This window comes from Patiria miniata, unplaced genomic scaffold, assembly GCF_015706575.1.
Source record: "Patiria miniata isolate m_02_andy unplaced genomic scaffold, ASM1570657v1 HiC_scaffold_20, whole genome shotgun sequence".
Classification (NCBI taxonomy): Eukaryota; Metazoa; Echinodermata; class Asteroidea; order Valvatida; family Asterinidae; genus Patiria; species Patiria miniata.
In genome coordinates, this window is record NW_024037059.1 from 39,457,621 (window position 1) to 39,480,878 (window position 23,258).

The 23,258-nt window shown below is 40.2% G+C and overlaps 1 protein-coding gene across 1 annotated transcript; it reads left to right on the forward strand.

Moving 5' to 3' along the window:
- Positions 1-12,004: 12,004 nt before the first annotated feature.
- LOC119729109 (protein unc-93 homolog A-like) lies at positions 12,005-19,122 on the forward strand. Its single transcript, XM_038201626.1, has 4 exons — positions 12,005-12,634; positions 15,991-16,307; positions 17,008-17,275; positions 17,896-19,122. The coding sequence occupies exons 1-4, from the start codon at positions 12,043-12,045 to the stop codon at positions 18,240-18,242; spliced, it is 1,524 nt and encodes a 507-aa protein (XP_038057554.1). The 5' UTR covers positions 12,005-12,042; the 3' UTR covers positions 18,243-19,122.
- The last annotated feature ends 4,136 nt before the right edge of the window (positions 19,123-23,258 follow it).

Here is a 23,258-nt window from a genome sequence, read left to right on the forward strand (position 1 = left end):
AGAAAAAAAAATTTCACGGATCTCAGAAACCATTTGCTTCCTAAATTTTGTATTGAAAAAACACAAAAATCTTGATCTTAATTATCGTTCAAATAGAAACTTTATTTTTGTTATTTTTGTACTGTAGATGTTTTTTTTTTTCATTGATACAAAAATCGTCTATAAGTAGGATACCACAATTTTGTATAAATTAAACTTGAAAACTTTCTTTAAAAAGTATTGAATGTTAATGTGGATATAAGCTAGACTTCTATCAGGATAGATGTAAAGTGTAGATATACAACATATTTTTCAAATTGTAGCTCTATTCTTGAGATTAGAAAACTGATGTTCTGACTTGTCTAGAAAACTAGGGTAAAAAAATGTTAGAAATATTCAGAGAAATCTCTAGAATTTTTAAATGATATGCTCACTCAGATCTTTAAAAGTAAATTATTGCAAAAAGACACAACTTAAGGTTCATCTTAATGTTTATTGTCAGTTTTCAGATTGTACATGCAGAAACGTGCATAGTTTTGTTATCTTGAAAAAGAACTGGGCATTTTCCAGTGGTTTGAGATTTTAACCATTTTGAAAAATCGTTGCACTTTCAAAGGCATGTGGTTTCTTTTGGTTTCTTTTGTATGTACAATAAGGGATTGATGCGCAATCACCAGATTTGACCTTGATAGGGTCATGCCCTTTGACCTCCCCTTTCAGTTATAAAATTTATGACCAACAGAGGGCGCTCTTGATGTTTGAAACAGGACATCACTTAGTTCTACTTACATGTATGTAAGTTTAAAAGCAGGGTTTGCTTAAATTTAATTTCTGAGTGGAATTCAAAGAAACAACGTTTTATGGCTGTAATCTGTACATATTCTTTGCAAGTTTGAGTTAATTTTTTTGTAAGTGTTGCAGAGCGAAAATGGTTTGGTTTGTTGAGTCAAATGGAATTGGAATGCCTTTTTTTTCTAAAGCTTTTGGAATTATTTGCGCAATGGATTTTTATAAAAGTTATACTACATGTACATTTGAAAACTATGGTTTGAAAAGAAAGTGAAATGTTAATTTGGACATGTTTCTTTCTGAGATTTCGCTTGACATACAGAATCCTGAATTATGAGGTGTCATCTCAGCCCAATGAAAACCACAAATTGAATCTTGAATAAGTCAGATCAGTAGATAAGTGGATATTATCACAAAGTTTGAGGCTTGTAAGATTGATTTTCCCTTTTTCCCTCCATAAGTGTAAGATTATTTAATGATTTGTTTTCAAATGATTCTGTGGGTCTTAACAAAATACAAATTGATTTTTCAAAGAATACTACGAAATGGGGAATTAGTCTTACAAGTACGTTGTATGTTTTGCAATCCATAATTTATATGCATCAATATCACAGAAATAATTCCAAATCAATGTGTATCTACCTCAATCATTCCTTGATTGTGTTTTTTTTAATGCATGTTAAGAGAAATCTTCCAACTTGCTTAAATCTTTAGCGCCTCTTGTTTGGAAAGTGGTCGGCAAAAGTACCTCCGACTTGATGACATATTAAGGACATTCGTTAAAAGGAAGTTTTGGTTTATCAACGTCGCATCACATTGCAGTTGAAGCATTTTCCCGATCGAACTGGTCTATGGAATATCCCCTTGCACAGCAAGGGTCTATGATATGTGAGCAGATTCGGTGATTAATTACGCAAAACAAGACTGCGTCTTGACCTCGAGATTCTGACCATTCAGCGGGCGCCTTCTATCGGGTCGTCGGTAACCCGTTGTTGTATTACAAAAACAGGGCATCCAAATTGACCAATCAACAACTTAGTCCACATTTCCGATCGAAATGAGGTTCTAAAGTCGACTCCGATTGGCTGGCGCGCGGGATTGCACTCAGACTAGATCAAACTGGAACGTTAACAATTTAATTGCTGACTCTTTGTAATTTCTAGGGGAAATGTTATCAGGTATAGGTACTTAATTTTGTCATTATTGATATCTTGATGTAATTTATGTTCTTGGAAAGCGAAGCTATACTTTCTTGAGTTTAATGACACTGAACGATAACATTTTTATAGGTTAAATAGTTTTAAAGTTTGTACGAAAAGTGTTAATTAAAATACCCAAGATTCGTACTTGCCCCCCCCCCCCAAAAAAAAAATGCAACGCTTAATGACAGCCGTCAGGTAAATGCTTTTCAAAATAATTTATTCACGAGTTTATCTATTAAGTATACGATTTTTAGTTCGCAGTAGCAGTGTTGTCTTTTCTTTTAAAAGAAAACGAATTGTGTGACTAGTTCTGCAAAGCGAGTCCTGATATTTGTTTGTTATCCTTCATGTTTAATTCTAGTTGCCGTGTACCTTTTTTCCTACTCATATTCTTTCACCAAAATGAGAACCTTACCGGAAAACTTTAACCGTTATTTTTGGCAAATGTAGGTTCATTATGGACACATTTTTCCCAAACTCCCGGTGACTCAAGACTTATTTTGCAAGATTTGTTACGGGAAAATAGTAGTATGGAGATTATTGTACAGCTGTGTTATGTATAAACCTAATGATCATCCATCATTTGGGGGATAAACTGTAGCGATGAAAAGACATCTTCCAATTTAGCTTTATTGAATAAAAGAAAGAAAAGACTTGTACACTTTTGGTCTCGGAAATTTGTTTCATAAAGAGTAGATGTGGAGAAAACTGGACGGATGAATACAATACTATTATTTAAGGGAAAATTGCTAATAACTAAAAAAGAAAGTCGGCCCTGGAAAGTTTGTCAAGAGGAAATTCCACCCCTCCACCCCGCCTCCACCCCAGCCACCCCCCCCCCCCCATTAAAGTTTTCCCGGTAATCCTATTACCTCCATGTGTTTTTGAATGACAACAAATTTGGTTTAAAATGGACACATGTTCCTCATGTTCTGCACCGTTTACTCACTTGGTAAGGTTCCATGTAATAAGTTATTTTAGGCAATATTATTTTGTTTGCGAACACTAGTTCGATACCGTGTATTTTAAACAGCGCCCTCTGAGCACAACACCGTGTTAATTAATTCCAGCCTAGGATGTGGCCGCAGGGGGCGCCCTAACACCAAACCACTCTCTTTCCAAAGTTCCACGAATGAAATCACAAATGCCGAATGTTGCTTTAGTGGCCTTGTACTAGACCGCTATTCATGGGTACTCGGGTGGTCTTAATGCGGTGACAATGGGCCATCCATTCGGGGCATTGTGAGTCATGTGCAGGCGTCAAGGCCGTGTTCATGTTTTTGCTTGGATTTAGAATGATGTCATCCTTGCACTTTAACTAACAATATCATGAATCAAGTTCCTCGAAAATGATTAAATATGTAGAGTACCATTCCCGTCTCCTTTGTATTAAAAAATGGTCCAGACAGGACCTACGCCAAACAGTCTTATTTTGTTTTTCAAAGAAGGCGGGTATATAAAGGGGAGTCAATGCCAATGGTTAAGTTAAAGAAACCGATTTTGTTTTTCAAGTTTTAGTAGATTTTAGTTTGCTTCAATTGTGATAACTGCAAATGGAGAGCACTTAATTCACTCAGCTCTTCACTATTCGGTAAGAAAGATTCTAGAAATTAAACAAAAATGTCGATATCAGAAAAAAATGTAACTGTTCAAATAAATGTATAACGTTGAAAATGAATATTTCAAAACTTTCCAAAAGATTCACGTTTCGAATATGAAGAGAACAATCATGGCCTCGCCAGGATTTGTTCCGGGGGGGGGGGGCAAAGCACATTATTTCCCCAAATTCTCGTACTTTCTCTTGCATGTTCTCAATATCCCCCCCCCCCCCCCCCCCCCCCCGTTTGCGACGTCCATGAGAACAATCTATAATTTCATTTCATCTCTCTTTATCAACTTTGGCCTTAGTGGTACCGCTGGTGCGCGCCAGGTAACTACCACTCAGGTGTAAAAAGCGCCAATTCAATTATTTGGCAAATAAAAGTGGAGACACAAATTCCTTTCAGGCGATTTTAAGACCGACAGGTGCGATTCCACCAATGGCAACGCTCCTTTGTGCGTCTTTGTTGGGCACGCGCATACCTGCCGCGCTGTGTCAACACGAGGGGATTTTTTTTTTTTTTACATTCACGTTGATTTTATACACCTGAATGGACGGGGGAAATGGCGGCCCGCAGACAAGGAAATTGAGGTGTGAGAGTTTGAATTGTTGAAGTTGTCAGGAAATCTCTGCTGCTGGTTTATGCCCTGAGGACGGTGTATCGAGTGCCTGAGAATGGAAGGGTGAGTTCAAGTTGAAAGTTTGTGGTTCACGAACTTATAGGATAAAAGCTTTGCAAGTTCCATTTTGTTGGACTTGTAAAACTTAAGACATTAGCAAGATGTGTCGGAAATAGAGGTGTTGTTGACGTCATGTTACAGAAGATTGAAATAAGGGTGGGGTCTTCGTCCCACTGAGATCATTATCAATATCTCATTCGAAAATATCATGTACACAATTAGGCACTACAAGACAGCACACAGAGAGACAAGCAGTCAAGCTGACAGAAAATAAGAAATTATCAAAATATCAAAACAAAATATTAATAAAAAACATGAAATTGTGAAGCCGTTAACGTGGTCGTGTCATTTCTGTGCACAGCTAGCTAGTCACTAGCTGGTTATAAAGAAGAAATAAAAAACATTAAAAAAAGTTGTCACATGTGATCGCCAATAGAACAATTACATTGACTCCCCCCCCCCCCCCCCCCCGAAGGACCTTTAAAAATGTATGATTTATGTTTAGGCCCACGTCACGTCAAAATGTCCCCCTTTCCCCAAAATCTGACATGAACAATCGACGCCGAAAATTACCAAACATGACCACCAGACACCCCCATTGTCGCCAGACACGTGTTACATTGGGCTCAACAAAACCCCCCACAAAGCGCCTCAAGGGTCCGACAACTATTTTGACTGTACCCCCTGAAAACTTGTCGGAATAATTACCAAAACAAACCCAAAATCAGACATGTTATAATGTTCACACTCGGGTCAACGACATTCGTGGATTATGATAATACAAGTCTTACGGAGTTTTGATTGACAGATCTTCCGTGCGCCTTACGGGCTGTGTCTTCGGACAACAAAAGAAAGTAGTCCCGTTAAAATCGGGCCGGCACGCGCCGGACACCTGTATGTAAATGAGTTCGTTGAATACAATTTTTTGTTATTGTTTGCTAAATGGCATTGAAGTGTTCCGAAAGGTATAATGGCCCGAAGTACCGCACGCGACACACCGTTAAGAGTGCAACGTCGGGCCTGCCTTCATTTTGTTTATAACTGCATTCATCTTTTCCGTTAACAATTACTTTTGCATTTTTTCAAGGTTTTTCGTGCAGTATCATTTTATAAAAGTAATTGACGGAAGTTTATGCAGGTGTTTAGTTTGTCTTCCATTATTTGCTGGTTCGCTTGCTTCGTGTTCATAAAATCATAATAAACGATCTATTAATTTATCCATTTTGAAAAGGACTTCTGTCGCAAGATCTCCAAAATAACAGAGCCATCAGAAAAAAAGTACAAAATAACCTGCTTTTATTGCAAAACCTCTGATTTACTTTCTAGATTTTCAGAGGACACGTAAATCATATGGTGTTCTAGAGTTATGTCTGCCTCTAATAAGCGTCGCCTACTCTTCACTAAAATCATCCTTTAAAAAGATTAAACAATAAACTTCCGACAACAGTACATCCCTTTGTCCATCTCGTGATAGGACATCCAATAGTAAGATGCAGCCTGAATCAACATTCTATTTTCTAAGATGCCGTTTCCACGATGTAGCTACAGCCTGACCTATGTATGAGATTGTTGGGATAATTATTCCCTTTTCCAATTTTTTTAATCATTTATCATTTGTAGTCTGACAATGGACGTTGGTTCTTGTCGCATCAGCGCGCAGCCATCTGCTGTCGTTCCGTTCTGGATGGAAAGAGAGTAGATACAAACTACATTTGTACAGCAAGCGCACCTTCGAGAATCTGTACACGACGACTGTTGTATGTTTCATGAGTTCTTTAAAAGGTTCATCAAAATTTTGAAAACTAGTAAAATCCCTGTGTTTGTTATTGCCTATAATACTATACGCGACTGCCTTTCGATGAAATGTTATGGCTGAGGTCATAAGATTACATTGTGTTTAAAAATGATGGATTTAGTGAGTCCATCCAGTTGTCTTTTGGTGCTTAAATATCAATGGGCAGAAAAAGTCGTAACTTAAAAAAAAATTATTTAAAAAAACGAGGTATTTATAGCTTCAGGTTGGTTGAATAGCCAATTTTTTTTTTTCATTTTTCGTTTATTTTCACGTGAACCCGTAACAAAAATTGATAATCAAACAGCCGTTCAAACAATCCCCCGATGAATCATTTACACGCCGATGTTTCCATTTGGGCCGTGGTGGAGTTGACATTGAACAAAGAAATGATCAATTTCCTGGAATATCGCGACCAATCATGGCCTTTTCAAGCCAACGTTGGCCTTTGTCTCTGAACAATCAGTGCCGGGGCATTGACATTTAAATCTCCATATTTCATGAGAAAGGGAAATTAAAATGAATAATTCTGAATCGGAAAATTCGGTAGAGTGCGCCTGCCAAGGACGTTGTGCATACGCCTGGTTTTCATCTCTGGCGATATTTCCTGATTAAAACGTTGATTCACAGTTGAAAATTGAACATCAGAGTGGCGTCCAAGCATGCTAACGACGTGGGATTTAGACTGTGCTTTGAAATAAAAAATGTGAAAAGGACATCATGACACTCGTGTGAAATGATATTTCTCGAAATTTGAGGTTCTCGGAACGCTCGGAAAAAAGTCGATTTTTAATTGGAAAGGTCGATTTCTAAGTCGATGACATTGGAAATGAAGCAGTTTACATAGAAATTGAGTTTTTCCCTCATTTATTTGGTATTGGTATCATTGTTGGTTCAAAATTTGTCTTTAGATCGTCTTAACAGTGATAACAATTGCACATTGCTGAGTTTTAAGACGTCGCACTGGACAATTATTTACAAGATCGGTTTTTTCCCCTCAATTTTTAAATGAGCTTAAGTTGTTTTCTCCCTTCTTCCCCCGTGGCCCCTTCGACTTCAACACGGCGTTGAAGATTCATTCTGTACCGCTGAAGGGCGACCGTCGATGACCGGGTGCTCGCCCGTAGCGCGTGCCCCAGCATCGCGTTGGAAATCCCCACCGGACTCCCCGCCACATTACCGGCTGAAATCGGACCTATTAAAAGCAAATTCCTCTCCGTGTTGGACCACCAAAATCCTGTTTGTTCCTCCCATTTTTCATTGTGTGGAGTCGGTAATTAATACGGCGTTAGTCGCTGCAAAAAAAGGGAGAGAACTGGGTTAACTGGATCATTTTTAAACACCGATCGCTAAGTGAATTTGGGTGTCGAATTATTTTGGTGAGAAGTGCAAGCAAAGGTCGGGCCTTTGGGACTCGGTGAATGACTAAATTAAAACAAACCGGCAAAAGTGTACAACAAAGATGTTTGGATGTGTGCAGTGGTTTAACTTGGGGGGGGGGGGGGGAGGTGGGGGCATGGAGGGAGTACGGGCCCACGCTTGAGGCCTGTCCCCCCCCCCCCCCCCAACCCCCGATACCTCACCAGCTAAAAATGTGATCCAGGGAAGGCAAAAATTAGTTTTATTGTTGAAAACCCATTTAATTCCCCCTCCAGAAAACGGAGGGCCCCTAAAAATGCCCCCCCCCCCAAATGGGACCCACGGTTACGCCATTGGATGTGTGTATTTCGTAAGTTGGTTTTAAAATATTTGTAAGTTTGCTTAATTGTCTTATACGTTATCAAAGTGTTGATAGTGGTAACTAATAATTATCCAAAAAGTCAACAAAAAGGTTTGAAAATTGTTTATTTGGGAAGAATTATCAATCCCTCCGATCGTTGAAACACAGAGAGAGAGAGTGCACTTTAGACTGTGTCTATTTGTCGCCAGACCAAGACAAACACTGACCGTCGATTGTCTCCCTATTTATTCCCACCATATCCATATCGACTAATCCAAGTCGCTGGCTTTCCCAATTAACTCCATTAATGAGCCGCCGGTGTGAAATGCTAATACTAAATCGGTACTAAGCCAGATACACGAAGCGGTCACTTTGAGAAAAAGCACATATGATGGGGATATATTTGCCAAGCTGACTGTAGATTTCGAAACTGATATTTTTCATGGTAAATTTTTAATCTATTTCTGCGGCTTGTCCGGACAACGCGTGGGAATTGAGCAGCCGCGAACGCCGGACAAACTGTTTCTGAGAACTGAGCCTATATAGTCTGGCCGCGGTTTTACGGGGAAGCAGCGCCCGCATGGCTGCATAAGTGAATAATAAGCATCAGGATAATATTAGAACATTTTTTTCACACGCCAAGCGTTGACAAAATTATGAACTTCAATGTTCACATTATCATGACTGAGACCATCATGTTTATCGGCGGTGTAAACCCGAGTGGTTCTATCCTTGGTATTATACAGGGTGAGTACAAACAAAGGCATACCGATATTGACAGGCGCGGATCCGGGGGGGGGGGGGGTCAAACACCCCCCCCCCCCAGCTCTGTCAAAAAAGAAAAAAATCGTACAAACTAAATTCCTAAAAAGAAGTCGAACCCCCCCCCCCCCCCCCCCCCCCCCCCCCCTGCTGTGACACCCAGAAAAAAAAATTATACTAGTGGAGTGCTGTGGCCTCGTGGTTAAGGGCACTGATTCGTGGTATGTGGGTAAAGCTGCAGGTTGTGGGTTCGAGTCCTGGCGGGGTCATGGTGCGTGTGCCCTTGAGCAAGGCACTTTGTCACTCATTGCTTCTCTCCACCCAGGGGTAAATGGGTACCTGTGAGGGCAGAGATGGTTATGTGATTGATTTAGCTTGCTTGCGCCTAACAGGCACCATCGAGCTGTATACTCCCCAGGGAGCTGAGATGGTATTTGGAATGTTGAATTGGCCCAATGATCAGGGATAATAATAATACTGTAAGCGCTGTGATTAAGTGTACTAAAAAGAGCGTTCTTAAATGCCGATTATTATTATTATTATTAGTATGTCTGCCTGTTCAAAATACGGTACACCATTCTGTAATCTAGTGTTAATAATCGTCGAATTTGAACAGCGCCCCCTATTGAAATATGATTTAAACTTTTTTTATTTATTTACATGTACATTGAACCGCAATTCAGCCTTTTGGTCGCGAGAGTTTGATAATTTCTCCCAATGACATATCCAAGTGCTAACGCATTATTTAAGAAGTTACATAATTTCTCAAAAACCCAACATTATTCCCTCCCTTCTGTTGTCCTTGCTCTATGCTTTCAGTCATTAAGACATTACTCCTCCAAGTCCCAACATCCAGTACACACTGCAATGAATGGACTGGAGTGGCATAGCATATTCTGTGCACATTTTCATGTTTGTACATGTTGTATGCCTATATATATATATTAAACATATTAGAAAGGCACTTTCAAGAAATCCACCATTGGGCCGCCCCTTAACCCCCTCCCTCCCCTTGTCATGATTGTGATCCCCAAAGTGTTTATAAGACATGAACGATTAGGAAAGTCCGCCATTGTAAGTATACAGGAAGAGTATAAAAAAAAAGGGAAACCCAAATGGCGGGACCATTTTCCTAATAAAGTTCTGCATGTAGCACTTTCAAAATCTAGGATATGAAAGCCCAATTGATTTTAAACACAACCACTGTTTTAAAGTTCTGTCCACGTATCACAAAGAGGTGTGCGTTCTTTCAGCAGAACGAAACCAATTCCAGCGCATCCCCCTATATGTGAATTGTTTTCGTTTTGCTGACAGAACTTCAAAACGGTGTTTGTGTTTAAAATTCCGTAACTTGAAAAGTACATAAGTGATTTGAATGATTCTTGTACTAAAACCAAAGCTTATGAATTGGACTTTCATATCTAGATTTTGATAGTGCTACATGCAGAACTTCACTAAAACAATGGTCCTGCCATTTGGGTTTCCTTGTTTCGACTCACCTTGTGTAAGTTACTTGTAGACAATCATACCAATTTAGATATGAAATATTTAAAGCCGCCTACTTTAAAATGTAGCTCCACTCCTAAAAGGGCAACAATTAGTCTTGCAACCGTTTAAACTTATCTTTACAGTGCATGGTAAACATGATTAACCGATGGAGAAGTTGTGTTTTTACCAGCAAAAATGATGATTTTCCCTCGTTTGAATCAAGCTGCTCTAATATACCACCTCCTTTACATATTTAGGCCAAATTAAATTAGGCCACGCCCACAAAAGGGATATACCGCATATTTACATATGCACGCCCGCAAAAGGGTAAAAATAACATGTGTTAGAAATGTTAGAATATTATTTTTCATGTCTAAGTTTATTTCAAAGCATGAGAAACAAAGTGGATGTAAATACAGTTTTCTGAGTTTTTATTTTTTGCACTCCCCTTTTTGAAAAATCAAGCTCCGCCCCCAAATGGGCAAGATCCAAGATGCGTTCACCACTTAAAATTATTTTCAGCCCATTTTAACTGAACATGCCAATTTTCAGGATTTTATCACCAAACTGAACGTTGTTTCCCATATTAGAACCAAATTGCTAATATATACCGCCTCTTTTACACATGTGGACCACGCCCACAAAATGGGTGGAAAATAACAGGTGTTAAAAAGCTAGAATGTCTTATTTCATGTTGAAGTTTATTTCAAAGCGTAAAAAACAAGGAAATTTGATGTTAAATACAGTTTTCATGAGGTTGTATTGTTTGCACCCCATTTAAAAAAAAAAAAATCAAGCTCCGCCCCCAAAATGGGCAAGATCCAGGATGGGTCCCGATCTTGAAATGATTTTAAGCCCATTTTGACCCCACATGCCAAATTTCATGTTTTTACCACAAAGTCCACGATTTTTTGCTTAGCAGCTCCACTATATAAAGAGAGATCTTAAGCTTAGGCTACTGATACTGATCTTGTGATATCAGTTTGATTCATATGGGATATAATTTATTTGGGATTCAACTTCGGTATACGTTTTTGACTCACCCTGTTCGCACTTCTCCGCATCTCTGTGCTACGGTCAAAGCTGCAGAATCAGTGCAAACCAACTCCCCAAATTATTCATAATGGAGCGATAAATCAATTCCATTCAAAAAAATTCCCTCCGATAATAAATTTAACGAATTCACAGGTAAGAGGTTACTGAAATCCGAGACTATAGACACAATTGATGAAAATGAAGAAAGGTAACCCTATGCTCTGGCTGCCCCGGTGACAGAATCGGGAATTCGCCGATCTGATACCATGGACTCATGCAGTAAACAATGTTTCCACATCGGAATGCAAACATGTTTTCCCCTTTGTTTTTATTACTCAGCCCGTAAAATAGACAGGTGAAACTGAAATCTAAATTACAGATGAATACATTAAATTACATAGAAACAATAAGGAAACAAAGTACACACCAAAGGTCACAAAGTACAATGTTTAAACACAGGGACAATTATACAATATGTTTACAATCAGTTCGAGCACAGTGTTCATACAGTTCCAGATACAGTATCTTCATGAAGTTTACAGTTATAAACGATTCGATTAAAATATAACTCCTAAATCGTATGTGGGGCCAACACCCGTCGCTACACACAATGGATGGGTATCAAATATCTATGCAGTTTCACAGAGGTTTTCTGGGTACACAGAGGTTTTCTGGGTTTTCAGAGGTTTTCAGAGCGAGTTCACGTGATGAATTCTGACACATACTATTGGCTGACAAACGCCCTATGACCTTAAAATTCTACGTAAGCTAGTCGATGAATAATAATATATAAGAGAATAAAGAAACATGTGACCTGACATTCAATGCAAATTATACAGAACTGAGCGGTGGTGAAGAAAACTTATCGGCGACGATAACAACTTTTTCTATTTGTTCATAACATCTGCGATTGACACGACTACTTGACAAATTCACGGGCATCTGCTCAAGGTTGAGAATCAGTCTGGGACCGCGTACTTGCAGACGTAGTAACGATGGGAAACGAAAATGACGAGGTTTCTCTGAGGAGAGTTACCAGCAGGCTCCAATGGAAGCGGTTTTGGATCCTCGCCCTGTGTTACTTCTCGTGCTACACAGCATTCCGCGGTCTGCGCGATCTCCAGAGCACCCTCAACAACGCGGAGGGTATGGGTCTCGCCAGCTTGTCCCTGCTAAATGCTTTCAGTGCTGTGGCGGGTTTGCTGGTCCCGGCAGTCATCCGCCTAAAGCTGGGGACAAAATGGAGCGTGGTTTTAGGGATTTTTCTGCATATCTTGTACATAGCTAGCAACTACTACGAGAATGCATACCTGCTTCTCTCTGCCGCCGTGTTTCCAGGCATCGGCGCTGCGTTCATGTGGGTTTCGAGGGGGACGTACATCACGACTGTAGCAATGGAGCTGGCAGCAGCTAATCAAAGAAATCCAGCAGCCGACACAGCCCTATTGAACAGCATCTTCTACGGCGTGTCTCGAATGAGCACACTATCCAGCAACATAATATCCTCCCTGGTTTTTCAGAAGGGTTGGCAGTTCTTGGAAAGTAACCAAACTGCCAACCTTGCCTCTTGTGGGAAACATGCATGCGGTAAGTCGTCCCCCCCCCCCCGCCAGTTTGCTTTAAAAGTCAAATTCATGACTCGACTGCACTTCATTTGTATTCATATATGCATATAGGACGAGACTTTGGGGACGTCTCTATAGTCCGAAGTCCCATTGGTCCGAAGTCCCATTGGTCCGAAGTTCCATTGGTCTGACGTCCCATTGGTCCGAAGTTCCATTGGTCCGAAGTTCCATTGGTCCGAAGTCCCATTGGTCCGAAGTTCCATTGGTCCGACAGCCCATTGCTCTATACGTTCCATTTGTATAAACGCCCCATTGGTCCGAAGTATAGGTCCGAAGTCTATTTGGTCCGAAGTACCATTGGTCCGACGCCCCATTGGTCCGAAGTTCCATTGGTCCGATACGTTCCATTTGTATAAACGTCCCATTGGTCCGAAGTCCCATTGGTCCGAAGTTCCATTGGTCCGAAGTCCCATTGGTCCGAAGTCCCATTGGTCCGAAGTCCCATTGGTCCGGAGTCCCATTGGTCCGGAGTCCCATTGGTCCGACGCCCCATAGGATTAGGGTAAGGGTTAGGGTTCGGGTTAGGGTCAGTCAACCTGAACAAGAGGAACTGCACAGTATTATGTTTCGGACCAATGGGACTTGGGATGACGTCATAATCCGAAAGGGCACCCCCTAGCTGCACATAAAATTGTGTTTGTTTTCTGTCATCTGAAGAACATCGGTTCCAATTTTACCAAATCGCCCCTTGATTTTCTTTGATTAACCACAGATAACTTAGCAAGGTTTCAAATTCATGACGTCATCAGATCGGAAGTTAAGTCGATGAGAATTTGAAAATGATCATACTTTAAATTGAATTCCATCATTTGATCCATGTCGTATATCTTCGTAGCCCAAATAATGATACCATAACAATTAATGTTAACCTTTTGCTTCCAAATACCAGTGACGTCATGAAACCGGAAGTTAGGTGTTATAAAATACATACAGTTATATTTTCCCATATTTGCATACGTTATTTAACTTCACAATAAACATTTATTCACTCCGAACTAAATCAGTATTCACTTCCCTTTTTTTTTATTAATGTCGCCATCAAGCCGGAAATAACTGGTATGTGTACATAAAATGTATACGGAAATTTAGCACACCGTTAAAGATGTATTTTTCAACAAAATAATATATTGTGAAGGAAAGGATTTAATTTCGTGATCCGTTGTTGTTAAATGAACATTTTCATAACTTAACTCGGCAGTGTTTCACGGAACAAATTGCCTGCCCGACCACTCTGCGTTTGTAACAACAAACGCCAACCTCTAGTAATTATAATGTTTCAATTGGTGCATGAGAAACATATGTTGGAATGTTTAGGAGCACATTGATGTGGAAGACTTCGTCCAGTTATGAGTTTTACCCATGCGTTTGACTTGACCGAGTTTCACACTTCCAAAGTCGTTCGATAAAAAAAAAATATATATAATTGAGTGGTCGGGCACCACCCGACCACACTTTAGATCTGTTACGATTAATCTTCTTTCTTACTTTTTTTTTTTCCGGACAATACGTTTCCGCGGGTTTTCTCCTAAACGGTATATGGTATACTCTGACGTCATGATTACGTCATCAAGTGTCAAATTACAAGTGATTTTATCTGAAAAAGTGACCCATTACTTTCACTTGTAACTCTTGAACTAAACATTCAATGATGTTTGTATTCTGTGAGCAGACAGACCATTAATCGCTAAACATTTTTTGTTGTGTACGTAAACTCACTTGACCTTTACTTCCGGGTGTACCGGAAGGTCAAAGTTAGGTGAATTAAAAATGAAGACGTCAGCCTGAAATCAAAACAAAGCAATATTTCTTCCGAACGGTTCACGGTATGATCACAAAACTTGTACCATATTACGAAGATGTTGTAAATTGTGTTACGTCATCACAACGTCATCAGGTATCAAATTACAAGCGATTTAAGGGCAAATTTTGACAAAATAGTGTGCGTTTTATCTTTTGAACTAAATAGAGTATTGTGTTCATTTTTTTCGTGAGGTTGTAGACTATACTGTGAGAAACATTTCGTGTTCCCGGACGCAAAACCGTCAGTTTGACCTTTACTTCCGGTGTTACCGCAAGTGCAAAATGCTCCTGTGAGATGTTATGTTCATCATTTAATATTCGATGAAAAAAAAAGAGAAATAACAATTCCCCCAATGTCTTAATTAACCATTTTTCGCTACACTATAAAAAGTGTGCGCACATCGTGCACGTGCGCGTGGGGTGCTTCAGGCACGTTAGGTGTGTGGCAACTTCTGTTGCATCTATAGCTTGGTTTGTGCAAAATAAATTGCAGCTCATTGTAGAGAAATTCCTGTTTGTTATGAGACCATCCTTCCTGCGAAGAGACTGTTCAGTTTATAAGATTAACATACAATAATCGAGCAGGAAATACACCCCTCAGACAACAAGCATAATTGCAAAACAATATGTTGCTACGGATATGTTGCTACGGAGATTGGCGTAGGGGTAAATGTTGTTTTTTATCTTGAGGCCACCACATAATTATTCGGCGCCCGCCACATAGGTCAGTTCATTAATCAATTTAAAATATACGTGTTGTGATGTCATAGTATTTTCTTTGGAAATCTGAAACATTTTGTTCAATTTTTGGAGGGGGCTAATGTGGTGGTCTGCCCTACTGTTATTCTAGGGTTGGGGTCCGTCCATAAACTCAAACATGGATGATGCCGGAGTCTGACACCAATCAGTCACTTCTCATTTATTTATTACGATGCTAGGTCAAATAGAAACCCCAAAAACAAAACCCCAGGGTCAGTCAAGGATAAATACTCATTGATGGCTCCTGCATGTACATGGAGTGGTGACTTTACCTTCTGCATTCCTGGAACTTTAATCGCCAAAAATTGTACAATTTTTTTCTGTCCCATTTCAGGATGCATGGTTTTCACTCCCGAGTTCCTGACATATCCAAATAATTTCTCATTGAGGGAAAGTCCCTCCGCGCGCAATAGCGGTGTCATAGAGAAAAAGCTCTCACGACAAACCCACCATGCGCAACGGCGGTGTCCTATCATATCGGGACTCCCACATTAATTCCATCTTCTGAACTGTATTCTCAGAATTATTGCATCAGTTGCTTATAAATTGTATACTTTTTTGTGCGCAGAAGACGACATTCCACGAGTAAAATGCCAACATGCATGTCGTCACTTCACTCAAGATTGAGATAATTTGACATCTTGAATACGAAATAATGAAGGAAAAAGATTGCAAATTTGACTGGATGTTGATATACGGAGTATAGATGTCGTCCCCATGAGACACCTATTGATGCTATGTTGTTTATATGCTTTATAGGAGGCGACACCACCGCCAACACCACCGGTGCCCTTGTGCCTCCAGATCAGGCAAGTCGCAATTTGCTGGTCTCTATCTATCTCGGTTTAGGGGTGTTTTCATTGGTCATTGCCGTAGCCTTCCTGGAGCGAGTTCCTCCCAAAGCAGCTCCCGTCATTAACGAGGAGGTCACCGTGGTTACCTTGACAACCAAGGAGGTCTTCTACAGCATGATGTCTGCTTTCCGTCTGATGAGACGGCCCCGGATGCTATTGTTGATTCCAGGCCTGTTCTTTCTCGGTGCTGACATGGCTTTCGTATCTGCCCATTTTACAAAAGTAAGTCTAATAATGGTTGTGAATTTCAGTCTTCGCTCTTCTTCAGTCTTCACGCCCCTATTAAACAATATTTGTTGATGTACATGTACATATATTTATTTGTGAACACTGTGGAAATAAACGAACTGAACTGAACTGAACTGAAATTTGTCAGTCTCTCCGTTTGTCTCACGATCAGTTTGATTGTCTGTCGAAAGAACCGCACAAATGTCTGTGGGAATCACAACATGCTAACTGATTGTCAAAGCAGATTATATGATCAAATTCAAATGTTGGTCTTGTTTTTTCACTTGACATGCCATAAAACTGGCTTGGAAAATACACTTAGTAACTTACGACGACCCACAGGCCGTCTTAACTTACGACGTGTTTTACGCCGTTGTCAAGGTAACTATATGCGTTCAACTCGTTTTGAGAAATCGATTTTAAGATGCATCGTAACTTACGCTGGGTTATCCATCGCAAGTTGAGTTACGAACGATCGCAAAGCTTTGTGAAATCGGCCCTGGGTGTTTTATCCAGCGCATCAAGTCTCCAGAGTATGATGTCAGCTCTTTATAATGGTATGACATTATTCTTTACCAGAATGACATGATACAAGTACGACAAAAGGCACCTTGGCTACTTTATTTCCAAACTTGAAAAAAAAACACCAAAAAAACACAGATTTGTATTTATTTCTTTTCGTCACTTTTTGCAGTTTTTCGTGGGTTGTACGCAAGGTATTGAGGCCGTGGGCTTCATCGCTGTGCCCCTGTACATCATCGGTGCTCTCGGCTCTCCCGTGATGGGTCGACTGATCAAATACACAGGCAGAGCACCGGTCTTCTTCGCGGGTTGCGCTGTTTATCTCGCGCTGCTGATCGTGATGCTTGTGTGGGCTCCAGAGAGCGGCAAACTGTGGCACCTGTGCGTCATGGCGTCCGGCCTGGGTTTCACCCGGGCGGCAATTCCGACTGTGATTTCCAGTGAGTTGCATCGGATTATCCTGGGTTGTGAAGTTTCTGGATGTAGGGTTCCTCACGAAACGTTTGTATCCAAATCTTGGCAGCGAAACGGTCTCAGTTTTTTTTAAACCTTTTAAGAATGACAGGTTACTCACCCTGATCAGTCTAATATTACTGAGCATGGGGTGTTTACGCAAAACCAGTAACTATACCAGTGGGTAGGATTGGGTGATGTCGACTAGTAATCAGTGTGGGTGAACACACACATACACCCACAAGTGTGTATTTACCTGCAATCGGGGACCTCCTATTGTTCTTCTTTTGTTCATACCGTAACTTTTTGGGAATAACCCTCATTGTTTTGTACACGATTTTCAACTGTGGACCTTGGCTCAACCGTGGACCCTATTGTCCTCTATTGTTAAAGGTCGCCCTGTATACAATTTTTGTATTTAATTTATTTTACGTGCACAGATCCCGTGGTGTCCTCTTTAAAAGGTTGCTTTTTGGGAAACATTTGCCACTAATGTTCTCAGTCATAATATTTATAACGAGTTTCCTTGTGTATTTGAATTGACTAAATACATTGTTTTTCTTTTTAATACAAACAAGTTTTAATATTTCTTTTCTTTCAAAACCAGCACTGTTGGGACTTCTATTTCCAGACCAGAAAGAGGCTGCCTTTGGTAATCTCTGCTTCTGGCAGTCCCTTGGTTTCGCAGCCATCTCCTTCATTGGTGTCCCACAAGCCATCTGTGCTGTCCACGTGATCACCGTCACCATAGTGGTGTTAGTGACCGTCATGGCACTGTACGGCGTGCTGGAATTCAGAGTCAAGGGAGACAAACAGCGCCCTCGTGGACAGGATGAGGACAACACTGCTGGTAGTGATAGTGGAAGTGTCAAGGAGGAAAATCTTGGAAGACAAGGGTCTCTTTCCAAAATAGTGAATGAAAACCATGCATTTGAAAGCCAAAGCAACATTTAAAATCATGTAGCTTGTCCAGCCTCAGGCATAGTAAATGTTCCCCCAAACCTTAAAATATAATGCATGTTAATTTCTTGATAATTTTGGAATTTGTTCAATCGTTAATTGTTCATTCTCTTTCGCCCGACGTTGCATAAACGTTTGCTGGCCTAGGTTAATTTGTGAATAACGTTTCAATCTATTTCACTTCATGCGCGTACAAATATGAAAATTAGGGCATCTAGCTTATGCAGTCAATACGCGAATGTAGACCCTTTTCGTGTGACGTCACCAGTCGATAGTTTATGTTAAATTTATGAGGGTTTTTGTCCGGTCAAACCGGGGACTGGTGGTCCCTGTACCGTGTACGTACGTGTACGTACGTACCCGTTTAATGTGCACTCACGAATAGTGATACTACTACTGGAAATGAGATTTAATTTCGAAGATAATTCAGAGTTCTCGGTTAGTAGCTATCCCACATTCTTACAGGTACTCCGCCCACACAAACTTTTACATACTTTCCAGTGGTGTTGACTGTGAAGGACTTAAGATTTCCATCCGCTTGCTTGACAAGAAGACATGCTGGCAATGTCCAAGGAACCACCGCAAAGTTTCCCTCCTTACTCATCTGGTTCCTAATCGATATCAGTTTCTTCCTTTCGGCCCGGACCTTCTCCGAGACATCATCCGTGATGAACACCCTACTCCACCGGTACAATTCATCTTTGAGAGACTTCGGAGATGCTCGGAGAACACTGTCACGATCAGCATATCGCAGACATTTCTGAGCTGCGATGAACTCTCTATCTCTATTTCTCCCTCACAGGCAAATTGTTCCGACCGTCGGTGTATACTGCTGTGATCGCTTCAATGACCTTGTACAGCGTGTGTCAATAAAAACGCAGGATTAGAAACAAAAATATTAAGAATATAAACCACCCCTATTCATCATAATGTTAACCCTCTTTTCAAAGTACCTTTCCTTCTCTTCACTATGCTTTTTATCCCATCTCATTTGGACAATCCTGTCCAGAGATAGAGTACATTGAAGAAGGGTTATAAATTCCAAGCTGGTCTGATTTGTGAAATCACACATACCTAATGAACGGTTTGAATTCAGTACAGGTGAAAGTATTTGTGGATCACAAAGAAGGACAGGTGTGGCAGGATTAGGCTTACATAATCCTTTGGTCCACAATCAATGTTATTTGATATGTCAGAGACGACATTCATGATGCTTTGAAACAATGATAGTCCAGTTATTAAATTTAAGTGATACTTATCATCAGTTGTTTCAAAGAAAGTTTTGTTCTGGTTTAATTGTCTTCAATGCATACCTGCATTGTACATAACTGGTCGTTGTGTTAAGGTCATTGAATCAGACCAACCCGCTTCAGAAGGGCTTCACAAAACTTGTCATAACTTTTGAACCAAAAGTCCAAATTCCACCAAACAAAACTCTTGTCAAAGATGAAATTATGGACAATCAAATCCTTATCAAATTAGGCACACCAGTAGCATAATTTTCTCAGAAAAAAAAATCGCTTTGAATCCTGCGTTTTTATTGACACACGCTGTACATATAGAATTTATGCATCCACAGAACATGGTGTGGCATGTATATATCTTAACTACGAAACCCTTTGATTAATTGGAATGAAATTTGGCACTGGTATTTATGAATGCTACTCTCATTTACATAATTAATTTCGTTAAAATCCGTCACTGTTCGGCCAAGATCTGAGGGGGCGGATCCGCCCCCCGGCTGTGAGTGGCCCAAAAATACAAAATATTGTTGATTTTTTGTCGATTAGAAGGCACACAACTGTTTTTCACTGTTCACGTCAATCCGCGATCAACACGTGGTCTGGTACCTGGTGTAAGACTTGCTTCACGCACAGTACAATGTAAGTACCCGGCTAGTCTGGTGTCTGCTATCTTTTGTATACAAAATTAATGCTTAAGGTGTTGTCCGATTTTTTTTGACAAACTTATAGTGCGTCATTTGCTCTTTTCATCTGTGAATTTCTAGATCAGATTTTGTACGTCAAGGACTACAAATTATGCTTGGTAACATCGATTTTTGGAATCAGCACCATCAAATTAGCGAAGTTAGATCATGTTACCAGCTTCTACTCAAAAAATCCTCTTCCAGTTAAGCGAGCACCTTTCTCAAAATCTCGCCCGGACTATATTGTCCCTGACACGACCCCAATATTTGCGCGTGGCTGAGAACTAATTCTTCCAAGTGAAGAACATACAGTTTATCATTCAATAGCTTTGTCTTTTAAGGTCACAGAAAACAGTATATTACAAAGCCGGCCGGTGCAAGCAATTAATTTCTGCATAAATTCAGCTGGCCGTTTGGTTCCATATCAATGAGCAGCTACGCGTTTACCGATAAACAAAAAAGCCTAGATCTTCCTCGCTCTACCAGCAAAAGTGTACATTTTTACCGACAGTGGGGGTGAGAAAATTAAGTTGATACCGTCAAAAATAACTGAAAATGGAATTATATTTGTACCCACGCTTTATTTAAAAAAAAAATCTATAAATAACAATTGCCGGAAGCTAATTATTTAAAATAATTTGAGAAGTAGCTCATTTGGAATTCATTGCGTGGGAAACAAAAATGAATATGACGGCGCCACCATAAAAAATAGACCTTCGTCCCTTAGAATTCAAGAGAGTTATAAACATAGTAATAAATTTTTGTTCATTTATGCTACAGACCGGCAAATAAAAAGGTCACTGGGCTAATTAACTTAATTGAAAAATTTATGAAAAAAAAAATAATTTGAATGGCTTTTTCTTTTCTGCTAAACTCTGTTTTAGTCTGTTAGAATTATTGACGTGCCAGAAACTCTCTGAAATATTTTTAAAAAAGGTTCACAATGACCGAAAACCTATTCTTTTTCAGATAATTATGTCCAAGACAAACAAGTGTGAGCAACGGCGGCTCCATTGGGGTGGGGGGGGGGGGACAGCGGGGGCCATGCCCCTCCCCCCCCCCCAAAAAAAAAAATTGAAAAGGCAGATTGCGTACACCACCCACAAAACTCAACAAAAGCAATGCCCCCCTCCCCTTGCTTTTCATATTAAATGTGGGGCGGGAAATTTTTGGACCCACTTTTTCGGGAACACGTTTTTGGGCCGCCCCCCCCCCCCCCAAACAAAATGTGTTCTTGATCCTGCATAGAGTGTGAGAGGTATCTTTGTTCATGAATGATGACTTCACCATTTGACAAAATCAACTAGCATGAATCTGAAAACAGACATGCATTAAAGTTAATACAGTGTCTTGGCTGTGCAGGTTTGCAATTTAATTTGAATCAATGCTATGGAATCAATCATTTCAGGAATGTTGAAATTAATCAGAATTTAAAGACTTCCCGCGACGTTTACCAAGCATTTTCTGTCACTTCCATTTGGCAACAAAATTGCGTGTGACAACCAAGTTAACACAAAATTAAACTCGAGTACACAATGAACGGAATGATATTCTTAGTGGCACGCTTGGTGTGGGCTCTCCGTTGTTCTTTTGGGACGAGATATTGTGCTTGGAACAAAGTAAATATTGTCAGCTTTGTGTTTAGCTCGATCCTTGGGGACGAGACGAAGAGTTTTGGTGACGGTAGATGGCGCTCTTTGATCTCCCTTATACTTTAATTAATAGCTTCTGGTTTTTGCGAGCATTCCAAGGGCCGCTAATCGTAACACCCTAAACGAAAAACACCTGAGAATGTCTACGTTAATATTCAAAAGACAATCTAGCGATGAATTTAATGAAATTATTCTGATGAATAGGCCTAACATGTTTGTGTATGTGTTGTCATGTCTATAGATGATCATTTCAGAAGATAAATTGAATTCAAAGTCCACTTTCTGTTACATGTTTAACATGCACTTTTGCTGAACTGTGGAGAGCATAAAGTTCAAGTTGCTATAAATAACATGTAATGGTACATTAACCTAGATTAATATTGCTTATGAATAGACTTTGTTTACTAGATGTATATTTTTATACAGTGTCGTATCCAGCTTTTCTTCCCGAAAAATATTCCCCATTTTGTCACAGCCCATACCCAAGTGACCAAAAAAATTGGACACTGTGTTTCCTTTAATTTGTTCAATGGTAAAGTCACATTTCTCATGATGTAATTACAAGTCATTAGTAGGTCTAAGGTTTGACACGAGGTTGGATATTTACCGTGTGCTAAATCGGGACACCATTAACTTTGTTCCAGTCATCAGCTGAATGACGCAGTTTTACCTTTTCACATCTTTGCTTTAGGCCTATACGTAACAAGTGCTGATGCAAAATATGCGCATCTTAATGACTTTCTCTTCCAGACAAATTCAGTAGCGAAGTGTGATTAAAAATTGACAGATGTGTCACCTTGGACTGACCCCCTACCCCAGTCCCCCCCCCCCCCGTTCCCACTGTTCCCTCAATCATACAACTCCATACTCAAAAAAAGTGCGGTTAATTTCACAGCCTGTCAGACACCTCGTCAAACCAGACGGGGCACATTTGAATAATTATTCCCGTTGTGTCTGGTTGTCCATACAGGCCCCGCTCGTCTCGTATGATAATTTCATGTTTTTTGGTGTGTAATTCGGTGGATGGAGTAGGCTATATACTGCACTTAATTCATCTGTGGAGACTGTGGCGGGGCCGGGATGACATGAATGTTTCTGGCCCCGTATCGGGTGTCATCATCTTCGGGGTCGTTGGAGCGGGCAGGACCGCCCGGTAGATGCCGGCCTTTTGTCGTGAGCATTCACGCCTCAGCTCAAGAGAGTCTAGAAAGACAACTGCGCGGCGCGGAGCAGAGCTGAGGAGTTGGCTTTAATCACTGAAAGGATTCTTTTGTTGGCTTCACGAAAGCTGAAATAAAACAATGTTTGTTGACAGTTTCGTTTAGAGACAGTATTTTAGAAACAGAGCTTTGATAAAGTCCAGAAATAAAAATAGGACTTTGCATTTCCTCGCAAGTTGAACCTACCAAAAAATTAAAAATCTGCCTCCTT

Bases quoted from the DNA above. Each gene is read 5' to 3' on its own strand.
- LOC119729109 (XM_038201626.1), top strand. From the start codon at position 12,043: ATGGGAAACGAAAATGACGAGGTTTCTCTGAGGAGAGTTACCAGCAGG. The intron at 12,635-15,990 runs GTAAGTCGTCCC...TATGCTTTATAG, and splicing joins TTGTGGGAAACATGCATGCG to GAGGCGACACCACCGCCAAC. The intron at 16,308-17,007 runs GTAAGTCTAATA...CACTTTTTGCAG, and splicing joins TATCTGCCCATTTTACAAAA to TTTTTCGTGGGTTGTACGCA.